Raw genomic sequence first — 17,465 nt, 5'->3', positions numbered from 1 at the left:
GTCAGGGCGCCTCTAAGGAGGAGGCTGCTTTCCTGGGTAATGGAGAGACCTGGCTGGCCAGCACCCCCAGCCCTGCGGGCCCAGCCCTGCATGCCGTGAGGGCCCAGTCACGAGTGTCACTTGGGTCTTGCAGCCCAATACCCTACGTGTCCTTGAGGGCTGAAGCAGGGCTGCAACCTAGGCTCGGCCCAGTTGCCCCTCGGAGTACAGGCCAGGCTCCACACCTCGCCAACCTGTCCTTAGCTCACTGGACTCTGGGACTGGAACTCAAAGTGCTACCCTGGGTGTCTCTGGCCCCGTCATATTGTATTTGTCTTAGTAAAGTTTGAATGTTTGAAAAAAAAATTTTTTTTTGTCTTTTTTCGTTTTTTTATCGGTACCTGGGATCAAACTCACGACCACACACTTGCAAGGCAGGCGCTTATGCCGCTGAGCTAAATCCTCGGCCCTGAAATTTTTTGTCTTTGAGACAGGGTCTCACTATATAGTTTAGGCTGGCCTTGAACTCTCTTTGTAGCCCAGCTTCAAACTCAGCGATTCTCCTGCCTCAGCCTCCCTGTTGCTGGGATTCCAAGCATGTGCCACCACATCCAGTTTGAATGGTAAATTGTGCATTCAGTATATAGATAGATGGATAGATAAAGCCAAAAAATATACACACTTCAGCTGGGTGTGATGGCTCACCCCTGTAATCCCAGCACTCGGGAGGCTGAGACAGGAGGATCGTTGTGAGTTCAAGACCAGCCTGGGCTACAAAGTGAGCTCAAGGCCATCCTGAACTGCATAGTGAGACCCTGTCTCAAAAAAAAAAAAAAAAAAAAAAAAAAAATATATATATATATATATATATATATGCACACATATACACACTTCATCCTTTGTAGCAGTACTACCATAGTTTGCTGTACTAATAAATGTCTGGAGCCTAATGGTCACCACTTTGAATACCTCTTGTAGTTGTAGAGGCCAGCAGCTGGGAGTGGTGGTGCACACCTGTAATCCCCACACTAATGAGGTTGAGGTGGGAGGTTCACTGTGAGTTGGAGACCAGCCTTGGCTACATAGTGAGTTCAAGGCCAGCCTGAACTGTGTAGCCAGGCCCTGTCTCAAAAAACAAACAAAAACAATTGTAGAGGCCAAAGGCAACTTGTATTAATCTCATGATGTCTCAATAAATTTAGTATTAAAATATTTATGCAAGATTTTCTTTTTTTGATGTATACTTTTTTTGGTGGCTCCTCTCTCACCATATATAGATATATATGCTTTTTTTTTTTTTTTTTTAACAGAGCTGGCATGGTTATACACACCTGCTGAGAGGGGCTGAAGTGCAATGATCACAAAATCTGGCTCAGCCTGGGGGAATTGAGTGAGATACACCTCAAAAAAAGGGTAGAGGATTTAGCTCAGTACAAAGGCTCTAGAATCAATTCCTTGAACTGCAAAGGGAAAAAAAGAGAAGCCCCATTATTTTGGAGAATAAACAATTTAGTAAAATGAAAACATACATAAGGACAAGGAAAAAAATTAAGTGGAATACACGTATAGTTTAAAAAAATAATAAAACCGGGGTCAGAATATAGCTCAGTAGTGTATCTAGCTCCTGCAAAACCCTGGGTTGAATCTTTAGCACTGCAAAATAGTAAAATGAAACTAGAGTTGCATATTCTTTGTGAACAGGATAATAAAATGCTCTGCTGCATGTCCAACACTGTGCTCTGTGTTGTGTGCCTCTGGTCTACCCCATCCTGGAGCAGGACCAAGCAGGAATAGGAAAGCCTGGACAGGGTCATCTGGGAGTGGGGCCCCTGCCACAAGGCAGTTATCTGGGGAAATGGGGCCCATCCCCCACCGAGTGGCTTAGGGCCTGGCCACACCTTTACATCTCAGAAAACCTGGTGGTACCAGCTCTGGCCAGGAGGGGTTCAGGTGAGCTGGGACAGGGTGGAGTTCTGGGGACCAGACTGTTGGGCAAACCTCAGCCCCAAGCCCAGAAGCACCACCCTCCCACCCTCAGCACCTAGTACAGCCTCTGCATGCAGTCTGACATGAGCGACCCCACAGCCCCCTCGGGTGCTGTCCACAGTGTCACACAGCTCAGCCCCCACACCCACTGCATACCACTCCTTGTCTCACAGGAATTGGCTGCCTTGGTGCTGCTGCGAGTGGAGGCTCCTTTGGATTCTGCTGTGGGGAACTCATCCCTGAACCAGCACTCGGCCTGCTGGTGTTTCTTCCACCTCACTGGGTGGATGGGAATCCCTTAGCTCTCTGCCCTCTCACTCCTGCAGGAGGGTCAGAACAGGCTCATCTGCCTGGGGCTCACACTTGGCTAGGCCTGATTACCAGTGCTTTGTCCCTGTGTTCTGCCCTCAGGCAGAGCCCCAGGACAACACACAAAGGAAGCATTTGCTGTGCTGACAGCTTCCCTGGAGGCTGAGTGAGGAGAGGACTCCACCCTTTGCACCCTGGTACTGCCCACCACCCAGTCCTGGAAGATTGTGAAACTGGGATTTGGTGCATAGAGCTTCCAAAATCCTGGGCTCTTGGGCCACAGGTCTTGTATATGATAATGAGCCTGCCCCTGGCCATCAGCCCTGGGTAACTTCAGCACAGGCTGACACAGAAAGGCCAAGGCAGGGTCCCAGGGCTGGGACTCGAAGCCCTACCTGGCCTCCAGGAGAGCAGAGGGGCCAGAGATTCAGTCTTGCCCCTGTCATGAAGCCTCCATCACCCCAAGCCCCTCAGCAGCTCAGACTGCTTCCTGGGATCTGCAGATGGACAGGGCGAGGTTCAGGGAGGGCAGGAAGCCCTGCCTCCCCATACCTGTCCCATGCACCCTTCATCTGCAGCCTGCTGTCCTGATGAGAAACCAAGAAGTGAGTAGTGTGCCCAGACCCATGAGCAGGGGAGCAAGTCTGTTCATCCCGAGGAGGGTAGAGGGAACCCCACTTTATAGCCAGTGGGGTGGGGTCAGAATCCCAGGTGAGACTGCCTGGCTACTGGGCTGGGAGCACACAGAGATGGAGTCCTGCCTGTGGGCAGTGTGTCTGCAGGCAGGAAGTGTCAGGTGGTTTGGATTAGAGGATGCCAGCTGTGACTTCTGCAGAGTTGCTTGCTTTCTGGTGGGGAGAAATCCCACACCTTCTGGGGTCACAGAAGTCTACAGTGTTGGTGTTGAGAAGCAAAAGCTAAGCCTGGGTCCCATCGAGGGCCCATCCCAAAGCTGTGCTTGTATTGGCCACGCTGGAGGATGCGGCTGCAGTGGTCGGGCCATGTGGCCTTGCAAGCCCTGGGTAGGGCCTGCACAAGCCCTTACCAGCCCTCGGCTGGGGTCTGGACCAGCCCACCCAGACTTTTATTGCTCAGGTGCTGCAGGAGCCACATGGCCTCCCAGAGGATCATGGTGAGGTTCTGCATGGAGAGGGTAGGCCACTGTCTTCCACTTCCCCTTCCTTGGCTGCAGCCCAGCCTCACACCAGCCTGTGGCCTATAGCAGACGCGTGGAGCTGTGTGTGGCCCCTCCACCTCACTGTGTACAGCCCTAGGTCAACATCTGAGGTGGGGGTCCTGTCTGCTGAGCTGGGAACTATAGCCCTCCCCGCAGGCCAGTTGCCTAGATAGGATCTGTCTTTTTGGTCCTGGGCCACAGGCATGGAACTGGGGGCTTTATTAACCTACGGTGCAAGTTTAGCATTTCCTTTTATTGGAAGGCAGGCAGCATTCCAACCACAGTATTAGTAGGACCTGTGGGCTTTAATATCTTTAAAGTGGTGCATATAATTGTACATGTTTATGGGGTACAGTGTGGTGGTTGGCTAGCTGTCTATAGTGTGTAATGATCAAATTGGGACAATTCGCATTTCCACCTCTGCTGGTACTTTTCTTCATGCCGGGAGCCTTTGAGCTTCTCTCTTCCAGTTCTTTGTAAAGAGCACAACATAGGCAAACATTGGCACACACCCGAGCCATGGAACACCGATGCCGTGGAACGTGACAGTGAGTCCTCCTTCCTGGCTGCACTGCATCCCTGACCTCCAAGCCCCTGTTTCCTCTCCCCAGCAGTAGTCTTCTACTCTTGCCTGTGAGATCAGCTTTTTTGCTCCCTATGCAAGTGAGGTGATGCCAGGCTTGTCTCTCTGTGTCTGGCCTGTTTCACTTAACTCCAGTTTCTTCCATGTTGCTGCAAATGACAAGATATTGCCCTTTTTAAAAAGTGAATCCTAGAACTTTTGAGTTCTGTTATTGGTAGAAGTCTCAGACATGGACGCCATAGGAATCCAGAACAGCTTGTACTCCCCACACAACTGAAATTTTGGAGGCTTGCCTGGTTTTACCATTTGGGGCACCAATAACAAAAGAAGTCCCAATCTACAAGGACATTTGCAGATCTGTTGTCCCCACCAGGAAGAGTGAAGTGTCTTGGAATGTTTGCTAATAGACTGTTTTCCTTGTCACAGTGCATTAGCTGTTTTAGGCACTGGCAAGACCTCACTAGCCAGGGGATCCCCCAAGGGATACACGATGCATATGCAGCCTCATCCCTCTGTGATCTGGCTAGTGAGGTCTCACCAGTGCCTGACTCACATCTCAGGTTGTGCGTAAACAGCATGGAGCTTCCTGTTCCAGGGATCTGCATTTCCCACAGGGCTGCAAGGCTAAACAGGCTGGCCAGAGGGTACCAGAGGTGATGGGGCTAGCTATCCAAGGGGTCTGTGTCCAGGACAGTGGAAATCCAGGGTGGGCTCTGGGAACCTCCTGTGCCTGGCTTTCTGGTACCCAGCTCCTGTTTGGAGGGGCCACTCACGCAAAAGGGCTGTGGGTACCACCTTGGCAGACATAGCAGTCAGCATCTGCGGCCTGGTTGTATACCCAGCCCCTCTGGCTGATGGGAGAAAGTCTCCTTTGGGGGGTCTCAGAGCTCTGCAAGTCCAGGCACCGGAGAGATCTGTTCTATCTCCTGTTGGTGATGTTTGGGCTCTTCTCCAGTCGTAGGTCCAGCCACCCACAAAGAGAAGGAAACTGAGGTCAGAGAACAGTAGGTGGCTGGGGGAGGTCACCCTTGAATTGGACCTCTCCTTGTTCATAAGTGAAGGTGCAAAAGCCAGCTGTGGTGGCACACTCCTATTATCCCTTTGCACTTGGGAGACTGAGGCAGGAGAATTATTTGCAAGTTCAAGACCAGCTTGGGCTACAAAGCGAGCCCAAGGCCAGCCTGAACTGCATAGTGAGACCCTGTCTCAAAAAGACAAAAAAAATAAATAAATAAAATAAATGAAGATACAAGTGCACCTAAGCACAGGCCGCAGCTACATGTGTAACATATGAACATTGTCTGTGTTATGTGCCAGTCTACCAGTCGTGGTGAATGGATGTGTGGGTATAAACCTCACCCTAAGAAAGACCCAGAGTGAGCTGGTTGTGGTGACACATGCCTGTTATCCCAGCACGTGGGAGCCTGAAGCAGGGGAATTGCTGTGAATCTGAGGCCAGCCTGAGCTGCATGGTGAAACCCTGTCTCAAAAAAAAAAAAAGACACAGGGTATCTCCATCTTAGATCCCAACATGCACGTGCCCACACCAAGCCTCAGGTGGTCACCAATTCTTGGCTGTGCTGCCCTGGGGACATCACTTCCTATCTTCAAAATGCCTGGTGTGTGATGGCTCTGGTGCTTCTCCGTGACTCCAGCCCAGCCCTCTGCCCTCAGCCCTCTTACCTGCAGTAGGGTGACCAAAGTTCTGGGAAAATAGGGCTAGTCAGCCTGAGATCTCCGTGGAACCAGGGAAGATGGGGTCCCAGCAGCTGCCTGCACGCATGGACATCAGTATGCACATTCAGAAGTTGGGACAAATTCTCAGGTCCCGCTAAGGGTACAGTTTGATGGCACTCAGAGCCTGTCCACTGCAGGACACAATGGAGAGCTGCTAGTTGAGCCTCTTCCTCTCCTTGTATAGCCACCAATGCCACCCAGGCCCCCCTCAAGACCTGGTCTGACCCCAGCTCCTGCCCCAAAGCCCATCTCCAAATTCCATGCAGTGTATGGTTTGGGAATAGGCTTCCACACCTGAGTTCCAGGGGACACTTAAACCAACCTGCTCTCCACAGCTTACTGGGAGTTCCGGGACCCTCAGTGGCTAGAACTGTCCTGGTGGACCCTGTTCTGGGATCTGGCATCAAGACCACATGCCTCAGGACGAGGTTCTCGTCTTTCTGCATGGTCTCTACATGCTGGCTGCGGGGGCGCTAGATTCTTGCAGGTGGGAGTCTGACCTCATCTGGGCTTGGGTCTTGTGTGAGCTGAAGAAAGAGAAGGCTCCTAGTTTACATTGCTCTGTCTCCCAAGGTCTTGCTCACTTGGCACTGTGGAGACCTTGTTTGGAAATGGGGTCTGACAAGTAGCACTCATTAGTAATCTGTGAGTGGGCCCTGAACCCAAATACTTGAGAGAGAAAGGAGAGGGAGACTTGAGCCCCATGGAAGGCGAGGCTAGATGGGCGTACTGTGACCCCGGGAGGGGGAGAGGCAAATGGAGGTCTCCTCTGTAGCCTATGGGGAGCATGGCTCTGCCTGCACCTTCCCTTGGCCTGCAAACCCAGGTTGGGCACATCCCTGGTGTTCTCAGCTACCCACTGCCCCCTCACGGTGAAGTAGACCTCTTGGTGCATACCTGCAACTGGGCCAAGAGAGGGAATCCCCTGCTCAGAGAGGCTGTGGGTGCCCTTGCCATGCCTCTGCACCTGTGCTCTGCACACACAGCTTTAGGGTGACTGGGGCAGTCATAGGTGGCCACCTGGCTGTCCACCTCGGTGTGCACCTGTGTGATCAGCATGAGCAGCCAGTCAGCTGGAAGCACAGCTCTGAACAGCTGGCTGCCTTGAGGCTTTGACTTAGAGATCAAAGCAGTTCTCTCCTGGGACCCCTCGCTGGAACCTCAGCAGATCTAGGGAACTCCCAGCACAGGGCCTGTCTGGGTGGTGCTCAGATTTAGGGGAGGCCTGTTCTGGCAGGGGGGCCTGGCTGTCTCAGTCCTGAAAGATAGCCCACTCCCCTGCCCTCACTCATTACTCCCAAAGCCGGTGTCTGGGGGAAGCCAGGCGTGGAGAATGTCAGCCTTGCAGCTGCACTCATCATGAACTGCCCCCAAGAAGTGCTGCCAGGGCAGGATGTGTGCCTGTGAGGACCCCACCCTGACCAGCCCAGCTGTACATCCTCAGACACGGCTTCTGGCGCACACAAGCTTCCCCCAGGGAGCATGATGTCGGGCCCAAGGATCTGAGCACGCCTAGTCCCCAAGGTCTGTGGGTCACTATGGGGAGGGGTCAGGCTCTGGGTATGTCCTGCCCTGCTCAGGAGCAGGAGGCCCCTGTCTTCCAAGGGAAGAGCTAGACACTCTTTTCCCCACTGTCCTCTCCTCTTGCTCTCCCCTCCTTATTCTAGTAGAGTACTGTAATAGAAAAACTTACCAAGTTAACCATTTTCTGAAATAGCACAGTAAGACGACTGACTCAGGATCACTGCAGTGGAGTTTTGCAGCGGAGAAGAGGGACTACTCAGCTTGTTTCTCAGTGCCCAGCACTACCTTCTGTCTCCAGAGTTTCTCCTGTTCCCAGAAAAAGGGTCTGAGCTTATCCAACACTGACTCCAGCCTCAAGTCCTGTGGGCGCAGCTTCTCTCACTGAGCAGTGCCCTCAAGGTCATCTGAGTGGGAGCAGTCACCCCTCCTTTTCTTTTCTAGGCTGAATAATATTCCACTGTGTGAGTGAGCTATATTTCCTTTGTCCACTCATCAGTGGACATGGGTTGCATCCTCTTTTCAGTAACACTCTGATCACGTGGTGATTCTAGTTTCTGGAAGAATGGCCACACTGCTGTTCCCTAGGGTCATCCATTCCACATTCCCTGCAGTGCACAGATGGTCTGCCTTCTGCGGCGCTTCTGACACCACTGTCTCTGTCTGTTTTAGGCCTGTCATGGTGGCCATGACAGTGGTACACTTCAATCTCGGTTTGTGTCTCCCCAGCAGTGGTCACACTGGGTGTCATTTCCTGGCTTATTGCTCATTGTTGTGTTTTCTTTGGAGAAAGGGCCCTACTCCCTCTCCCACTCGGCCTCAGCCCTCACCTGCCAGGCCCACAGCCTCTGGGCATGCCATCCCTGTCACCTGAGTGCCTGCCTGCCCCTTCATGGGCTCCTGCCCCATTCTTGGATAGAAATGCCCTTTCTGCATCTTTCTGCCTGTGGCCTGCCTCAGGTCATCGCCTTTTTGATGGGTTTATTTGTGGCATTTGAAACAGGGACCTGAGAGATGCTAGAGGTGTGGTTACTAAGCAAGCTGGGGATGAACAGGCCAAGGGGGCAAGGTGGCTCAGACAAGGCCACCTGCTCAGGGGCACTCGGGGTGACTGTGTGGAGAGCAATGTACAGACACTGCCTGACGGGGGCGCTCCTGCCCAGGGCACTGCATTTTAATTAAACCCGCCCCTGTCTTTGACCCCACTCTGCCATCGCATTCTCCACTTAATTGGGGCCCTTTGGAGCTGCCAGCGGAGGTTAATTAAAAAGCCCAGCTGAAGGCATCCGCCGCCAGCACCCGATGGCGTGGGCCCCACCCGACATCTGTGTGATGCAACTCCTTCTGTGTCCCTGTGGCCCACACTTGCACCAGCGCTGGAATTCGCAATGAGACCACTTAGCCTCAGAGTCCTGACCCCAGATTGCCCCCTTGGTCCCACATGGGGAGCAGGGCTGGCTCCCACCTGGGGGTCAGATGCTACAGGGGCTGAGCCTTGTGCCCCCTGGCTCCCAGCTCCCAAGGGAGGGGCTGGCTGTGCTGCCTGCCTGGCACTGGGGTCAGGGACTCTTGTTCCCTAGGCTTAGCAGCAATGAAGAGATGCATGGTGAGAGAGGGCGAAGGGAGGGACACAGAGGGGTCCCACAGAGGGGCTGGCAGCCCGCTGATGGCCACAGCATGGTTTAGGCAGTACATGGAGCCTCACTGAGTAGGGCTGAGGGTACAGGGAAGCCTGGCATGTTCCCGGACTGGGAGAGGACCTAAGGTAGCTGACTGCAGGGTTGCTCCGTCCACTGAGAGAAACTAACTGTCATCCATGGGAAAAGAAAAATCTGCAAAACCACCCGCAGGAGGCTGATCAGGGTGGGCTGGCTCTGAACCTGACACCTGGCAAACTGAGTACTGAGTATCAGGCTGGCTGGGGGCAGGGAAGCTGGGGAGGATGCACCTGACACCCTGCCCCAGGCAGGGCGCCCAGAACACAGACCCCAGGCCGCTGGAAGGCTCACCCAGTCATCTGGTTCTTCCTGAGTCCTGCTCCTGGGCTTGCTGGCTCAGGGAGGAAATTAGAACAGAGATAGTCCTGTCCACTTACTGCCTGGCTGGCACAGAGGACCAGTACCAGCATCATCAGAGTTTAGGCAGAGCAAGGGGAGCAGGAGATCTGGGGAGGAAGCAGTTAAGCTGGATGCCAAACCAGGACGGGAGGCAGGAGGCAGGAGGCAGGGAGCACGACGGAAGCGTGTGGCACCTGTCACAGCAGCCCTGTCCCTGCCTGCACCACCACCGCTGCAGCATCCCACCTGCAGTGCTCCACTTGCAATGTCCCCAACAGTGACCGTGGAACAAGTATTTTCATAGGACCTATTTGTAGTTTGATGGAGAAGCTGTTTCATGGCCTTGGACATGCCCAATCCCCCAACAGGCAGGTGAACAGAGGAACTTGATGATACCACCTACTTGGACACAGAGGAGGTTTTTCCATGGAGCACCAGCAGTGGCTGTGATCCTCCTCTCAGGTGTCTTCTGGGGCCAAGTGCCCCTGTCCTGACCAGGGTCACCTGTCTGCTGTCCTCTCTGAGCCTGGCCAGGCGAGAGCCACAGGAGGATCTATGGGGAGGAGAGCCCAGTGCTGCCCCATCCTCTGTCTGCTGCAGCCCAGCTCGCCTTGGCAAGGTCTTGTGTTCCACTTATACTGTCCTTGGCTGTCTTGAGTCATCCTAGTAGCTGGAAGCCACCCATGATGCATGGGGATCCTTCACCTTCCCACCCTGGATCACTGGCACCTTCTGCAGAGCTCTGGCAATGTGGCTGTGGCCCACTCAGCCTGCTCCAGGGCTGGGCTGCTGAGAGCTATTTTGACTGGAGCTGGGAGCCTGGGGGGTGGTGGCTGCAGAAGCCCTGTGGTCCCAGGGCAGCAGTGGCCACCTTCATTGCCAGTTCCAGGTTTCTCGGTGCCGGCATGAATTTCCACAGTCTCCGGGACAGTGATGGGCTCTGGTGGTGGGCAGGAGAGGCAGAGGGGCTGGAATTCATTCTGCAATTAGTGAGCACCTCTGAAGATTTTGAACAGGGTCTGCAACAATGGGGTCAGAGGACATGGCCCTGTCAAAGGTGGTGAGAAGCTGGCATGGAGGTCCAGGATGTCCAAGGCTGGAGAAATTGAGGCCAAGGCAGCTGTGGATGGGTCAGGAAGACACCAGCTGAAGTCCTTGCCTGGGGCTTAGTTTCCAGCTCCACAGATTAGAGGCCACAAGACCCAGAGCACCAGACCATGGGGGCTCCATCTGAGAGCCTAGACTCTGTCCCATGGGCACTGGGAAGCCACGGCAGGCTCTTGAGCCAAGGACATGCAAGAAGGCTGCCTGCTTCTCCTGATATAGGCCTGGAAAATAAAAACACTTGGGAAAGAAGCCTGTGTTGCCTCTGGGTCTGCTCCAAACTCCAACAACCACCCAGGAACCTCCCCAGAGCACACAAGGGGATGAAGAGGAGGCAAGGCCTGTGCTGCCCTGTGTCCTCGACCAACAGCCCAACAGCTCGGGGCTTTGCCTTGGCCTGCCCACCTTTCCTGGCAGCAGCTGCAGGGCAAGTCCTGCCCCACCCCCTCCTCCCGCACTGAGACCTCACTTCCCCACGTCCACCCTTCCTGGCCAGCTAGGGGATGGACAAGGCCCCAGCCACCCACTCCCACCTGGCCTTGATGCCCTCTGCGCCTCCCAGCCTCCCTCCTCCCGAAGGAGTTTAGGGGACAGGCCCTCCTCTCTTCACACCATAAACACCAATTTGCAGGGCCCTGAGAGCCAAATGACTATTTACCATGGCTGTGAAAGCTCAAATAAAAAGTGAGTGAGAGAGAGACAGAAAGACGAGGGAAAAGGCCAGTGCAGAGCGTAGAGGGAGCAGAACTAAACAACAATTAGTAGCTCTGAAAGCGTCCAGCCCTCCCAATGCCCGCCCACCCAACTGCGCCTGGCCTGCGGTACCGGGCTGGGCTGGGAACCCTATCCAGGCTTCCCCAGCCTCCTCACCCTGCCCCCACACTCCTGGCATCTCCCAGGGCTTCTCTGAAGGGTAGCAGCCTTTTTGTCCAACAGTGATCTAGCAGTCACCAAGGGGCACATGATACAACTCTCTGGGTGGACCTGGACCAACACCTGAGCCTGGGGTGTCACCCTGAAAGCTGGCACCCTGGGACTGGGACCAGGCCTGGACCCTGGCTGGTGCTCTGGCCCAGCAAGGCTGCACGGGGTACCCTAGTGGTGCCTAGTTCCTACCACGAGATGGCTGTAACCTCGAGGATCCTGTCCCAGGGCGCCCCTCTAGGGAGAATGACAGATCCAGAGGGTGAGTGGGTGGCTGTTAGGGAGAGAGCTGGAGGGTGTGAGGCCTTGTCCCTGGTCCCTGTCCCCAACCATCAGCCAGGCCCCTGGGCAGGGCTGTGTCCCATCTCCTCCTGGGCAAGTAAGTGGAGGCACTCAGGAAGGGCAACCCCAGGGTCAGAGGGCAGGGGCTGTGGCCAGAGCTCTGGACAGTGTGGTGGGATCCAGGTGTCTCTATGCCCCCTTCTAGGGTTCCCTCTTGGGATGAGTGCCTGGCACTCTACCTGGCACCAAGACCCCATCGTGAAAACCCCAGCTCTGAGCTCAGGGCTATGGCTCCATGCCCACTTCTGCATCCACTGAGATGCTGAATCCCAGGGAGGGGCCTGTGTCAGCACAGGGAATCTCTGCGGTGAGACTGTTATTCCTTCTCAGTGCCCTAGGATGGGGCCAGCCTTGCCCGACTCAACAGTGGCCATGCAGATGGGTTAACTGAGGCCCACAGAGCAGCCTGGCTGTCTTTGGAGGAGTTCCAGTTCTCTCCCTCCCCAGCCCAGGGACAGACTTCAGCTTGGTCACCTCTCCAGGGTGGCCCCAGGGACTTCCTGGATGCCTCCTGCCCCAGGTGCTCACCCCTGTGACTTGGCCTGGACTCTTCAGTCACCCACACACACAGCTGCCACCTAGCTGTGGCACATCACCCCCTCCTTCCTGCAGGAGGATGCCAAGTGCCCAAGACCCAGAAGCAATGAGTCCATGGCAAGGCAGAGGGTATCAGCATGAGGGCCCCAGGTAGGGGTGGGTCACACCCCCTCCAGGACTTCAAAGCCCAGAGTGTGAGATTCACAGGAGGCTGGGCTACAACCTCCGGGTCTTTTATATGGTTATTCGTGGGCTGTCTCAACTACCTGTGAACAGGCCAGCCAGCTCATTTCCTCCTGGGGTGGTGGAGGGGGCTGTAAATCCCCAGAGGAGCCTCGAAGTGGGCAGCTCAGGCCAGCAGGACCCCTGAGAGTTACTACTCAAAGGCCCAAAGGGTGGATGGTTTCGTCTTCTGGTTCCTGTAGCTATTAATTGGGTCTGTCTTGTGGCCCTGAGGCTGTTCGTGCCCTATTCCTTGGTCAGCTGCTTGTGGAATCTGCCCTCTGCACCCCAGGGTCCTGGTGGTGTGGATGGGAAGGGCCAGCCTAACACCATCCCCTGGGCCACAGAGACCATTGGCATGGAGGCCCTCGGCCACCCTGGAGAGCCTGTGGTGTTCTCAGGCCAGTGCTGCCCTGTCCCCGGACTAAGTGGGACAAACAGCCTGGGTGTGAGGGGCCTTTGGCTTTCCAAGGTGGCCCAGTCTGGAAGTGGATATGTGGTCCTGCTCCCTCCATGGTACCAGTCTCCGGACATCCCCACTTCTAAGGGACTCTGCCCTGCTTCCCCCCAGGGTCACACCCATCCTCATCTGGGGCCCTGGAGTGGTACCCCTGCAGGTGCCAACTACTGTAGTGCCTCAGGATGCTTGAAGTCTATGGGACTGGCCTGTCAGAGGACCCAATCTCTGCCCTGGAGACTCCCACTTACAGTCATGGTCCAGGGCCAGTCCCCTCCCACTGGTGACTTGCTACCTGGAATGAGAGTGGACACCTGTCTTCCTGTCTCTACTTCACAGTGGAGTGCTGTCCCCCACTAGCTGGTGTAGGTCATCTTGCTCTGGGAAGCCAGTGACCTGGGGTGTGCTTGGCACAGGAGAGTGGGGTGCAGCAGGGCCAAGATGCCCAGAGGAGGAGGCTGTGGGCTGGAAGTACCAAGCTACCTGTCCTCAGCCAGAGCCCAGAATAGGGTAGGACTCTGAGGCCACAGGAAGGGAGTGGAACACTCCTGCACATCCCATCCCAATGCTCCTGGGCCATCGGCTCCCCGTGTCAGGAGTCTGATGGGGCACTGCTGCTCCATTATCTGTGAGGCTGGGAGGTCTGGACCAGGTCCCAGTGACTTCCCTGTCACAGCCCACCCTCTGAGGCATGCCTGTGTCCCCACGCTGCCCACTCCCGGCCCTACCCTTGTCCTCCTGGCTGTCCCTTGCCTTGCCCTCTGTTTGTGTAGGGCGTTATTCCTCCTGCACTCTGCTGGGACACTGGGTGTCCTCAGGATATGGTACAGTAGACACAGCTGACAGCACGGGTGGGGGATAGGGGACAGTCTTCCAGTGGGTGGCCAAGGGGGACAGTGAGGGTGTCATGGGGGCCTGACTAGGCATGTGACACTGACTCTGGGAATCCTCTGACCCCCACACTTCTTGGAGGAGGCTGGGATGATTGTGACACAAAGCCAGGGAAGCATAACATCGGGTGGTATCACACTGGTGGACCCCATAGGACCTCCCTCCCTCGCCCCCGCAGGTCACGTGTAGCTTCAGACTCCTCTCTTCATGTTCTCACAAGCCAGCCTTCTCCTATGGGCATCCTGTGGCTGGCAGATCTGAGGACCCTGTGCTGGGGACAGAGGGCCTGGCAGGGCACTGCTTTGTGCCAAGCTGCATCTTTTCTTGGCTCTCACAGCCTGGTGACTGTGTGCCTATCTCCCCCTAGGCCAGCAGTACACTCTCCCCTGGAGAGATGGGGGTCTGGGTCCTCCCCATTTGGAGGGTAACTGATCCCAGCTCCTCTCCAGTGCCTTGAGGTAGCATAGATCTCCTGCTCCTAGGGTTCACAGTGATCACTGCCGCCATATCCACCATCGGTGCTGCAGAGGTGGGGAAGATCATTGGGCCCGTCCCCCAGCCCTGTCTTGCAGCTGGCCTGCAAGTGTCTGTGCAGAGTGACCATGCTGGACTGGACCTGCTGCCTTCAACCATTCCCCCAGCTTCCCTGGGTTTTGCTGCCCTGGGCTTTGCCTGGTCATTGGGAAGTGGGGACAATCTGGGTACAGGCATGGAAGGGCAGAGAAGGCAACAGAGACCTTGGTAGGGCCACAGGGAGAGGTAAGACCCGTTTCCACAATGTATCCACTCCTGAGTAAGGTAGGCAGGGGCCACCTAGGAAGGCTGATGGGCACAGAGCTCTCTGGGAAGGGCCACCTCTCTCCACTGCCCCCCAAAGCTGTGGACAACCTGGTAGCCAGCCCTCTCTCAGGGTCCAGGTGACTTTCCACTTCCAGGATATGAGCAGCCGGGCCACACCACAGCCCAAGGGAATAGGCACACACAGTAGGCGGGGACACAGGGAGGTGGCCTGGCCCACGGTCCCTCCGCGCTGTAACCCTAAGCGGTCTCCGCTCACCACTTTGCCTGCCTCTTCACCTGCCCCTTCTCCCGTCCTGGACACTGAAGGCTCTGGTGCCACTCCCTATCCTCCACCCCGACTCCACTCTCTCCCCAGTTTGGCCTACACTTCCTCCTCAGGCTCAGCACCCAGGTCGAGTTGCTTTCTCTGGAAACCTGGCCATGCTTCAGGCTGGGACCTCTTCTACAGACCCACCAAATGTGAGGACAGGAAATGTTACCTGCCAGGCTGACTGGACAGCTCCGCACTTGGGGAAACATCACAGGAAGCCTCCTTATACATACAGTTAATACACGTAACAAAAATATAAAACAGGCAAGATAAAAGGAAAAATTCCAGTACAAACCACAGGCTTATTGGACTGTTTCTTCTTCGACTTTCCGCATCATTTGAAACTCATGTGCTATCACTAGAATAATTTCTTTCATAGAAAGAAAAAAAAATCAAAATGAAACAACATATCTGTCTAACTCCAGTGAATGGTAGATATAGCAGCATTGGAAATAAAATTAAAACCACAAATCCAAATGCCAGGGAAGGACAGTCACGCATGTCCTCTTGGCACTCGCAGAGCCCATTCTGGCCAGCCCCTTCTTGCCTGCAGGGGACGATTCACAGTGGCAGGGCCAAGCAGAGTTCTCCCGGGTGGAGGGTGGGGGGTGGGTGCTACTTCACTGGCCGGCTCATCAGAAGCTCTGGATGACGCCCCAGGCCTGTCCTGGCCACAGAGGGCTTCAGGGCCTCTGTCTGCAGTGTGCCCTTGCACTGAGGCCTGAGTCTCCTAACCGTCAAAAATGAGGCCGGCATCTCTGGGGAGCCGTGGGTTGAGCTGGGACAGCTGGGCAGGGATAGAGGGGCATTCCCAGGTTGGTGGTGGGGGGTCCGCATGTGGCGTGCAGGGCAGAGGCAGGCGCCCTTTTCTCTGAGCTCAGTGCTTGGGCGCACGCGGAGGCTGCAGGCTTTGTTCGGGGGAGTCCTGATCGGAAGGTAGGAACCTTCCAGCAGAGGAAGGATGCGAGGGACTAGAGAAGGTGCCCAGGTCCAGAGGCGTGGCGCGGAGCCAGCCTGACGCTGACATCCTGAGCTGACGCCTCCAGAAAATTCCGCTGTGCCCCACCTGTTCAGCCTGGCCCTTGTGTCCCAAGCCCCGTGTGGAGCCTACTTGCAGGTGTGCACGTCGTACACGCGCGTGCACTCCTGGCAACGCACGTAGCAGCACCAGTGGAACACGCAGTGGCACTTCTCACGGCGCCGCTCGGAGCGGGCGTTGTGCCCACGGCCGCAGCACAGCAAGTCGCAGCCGTCGATGCCGTGCGAGCTCACGTTGCAGGTGCGGTCACGCGTGCCGAAGGAGCCAGTCTCCGGGTCTGGCTCGCAGAAATTGGGCGAGGCCTCATAGTAGACTAGGTCGCGTTCAGTGGGCGCCTTGAAGTAGGTGTAGCGGGGCCTAAGAGTCTCCACCCAGCCGCGCGACTCGCGATGCTTCTCCACCACCATCTCCGAGGCGCTGTCGTACTTGTCCTTCAGGAAGTCGCCCACCACGCGGAAGTCAGGTTGTGACCACCAGCAGGTCTTCACCTCACAGCTGCCCGACAGCCCGTGGCACTTGCACTTGAGGTGCATGTGGCTAGCGACGGCCTGCCAAGGGGGCGGGAGCTGCGTGAGGGCCCAGCCTGCCTCAGCCTCACCGGGCCAGGGCTCGAGGAGGGATGCAGAGCGTCCTCCCTGAGCCTCCTGGGGACCCAGGACCTTGGGCTATACATGGCTAGGCCCTCCCCCAGCCTTCCCAGAGACTTGGGGCTTCTAAGCCTTCTCAGGGACTCAGGGGTCTTTCAGCTTTTTGGGGGCCCCGGGTGCCCTCTCTGCCCTCCCTCAACTGCTGTGTCAAAATGCAGTGGGGGTGGCAGGAAGGAGTTGCCCTCCTGAACCCATTGGTCCTGGCAGAGGCTGTTAACAAGGGCACCTTCTTCCCTGTGCCCCACACCCACACCCACATCTCCCATGGACCCACTAAGTACCACCCACTCCTCACTACAGCCTCAGTGACTATGGCTCTCAGCCTTCCAAACTGTGAGCTACAGAAACCTTATTTTCTACAAAGCACCCAGCATTTTGTTATAGCAAGAAAAAAGCAGACTGATAGAGTTCAAATGCAATGTAGTATCAACTGGGTTTCACCTGTGGTTTGTTTTGTTCAGTCCTGGATGCTGAATAATTTGCGGCTCTGGTCCCTGGCTAGTATCCTGCTTGTTTTGGACTATTCTGGCTGAAGACCTCAACCAGGTTCAGTGTCCAGAGCTGCCCTCCTCGGTCCTGCCCCTTACACTGGCCCCCCTCTGCCCACAGGCCACTGTGTGTGATTCCATGTTCTTCCCTCCCTTGCAACTCTCTTTTCCAAAGAGGAGGTGCCACTTGCCTTCTCTCCTTCCCCAGCCTCTTGTCCAATTTTTTTTTTTAGTCAGTTATGTATACTTTAAAGAGCCCTGTTACTGAGACCTGTTAGGAAGCCCAGGAATTCTGGCCCATGCACACACACGCACACACACACACACACACACACACACACACACACACGCACA

The 17,465-nt window shown here is 55.6% G+C and overlaps 1 protein-coding gene across 1 annotated transcript in view; it reads right to left on the bottom strand.

Annotated features, from left to right (window-relative positions):
* Positions 1-11,234: 11,234 nt before the first annotated feature.
* Wnt3a (Wnt family member 3A) overlaps positions 11,235-17,465 on the bottom strand; it is a 31,937-nt gene continuing 25,706 nt past the window's right edge. The window contains exon 4 of the mRNA XM_063232161.1: positions 11,235-16,524. Coding sequence (XP_063088231.1) covers positions 16,045-16,524 — 480 coding nt within the window. The 3' untranslated portion in view covers positions 11,235-16,044. The remainder of the gene's footprint in view (positions 16,525-17,465) is intronic.

This window comes from Cavia porcellus, unplaced genomic scaffold, assembly GCF_034190915.1.
Source record: "Cavia porcellus strain 051 isolate PalLab524CR breed Dunkin Hartley unplaced genomic scaffold, mCavPor4.1 scaffold_21, whole genome shotgun sequence".
Classification (NCBI taxonomy): Eukaryota; Metazoa; Chordata; class Mammalia; order Rodentia; family Caviidae; genus Cavia; species Cavia porcellus.
The sequence above is the reverse complement of the archived record's forward strand: the minus strand, read 5'-3'. Positions and strand labels throughout refer to the sequence as shown.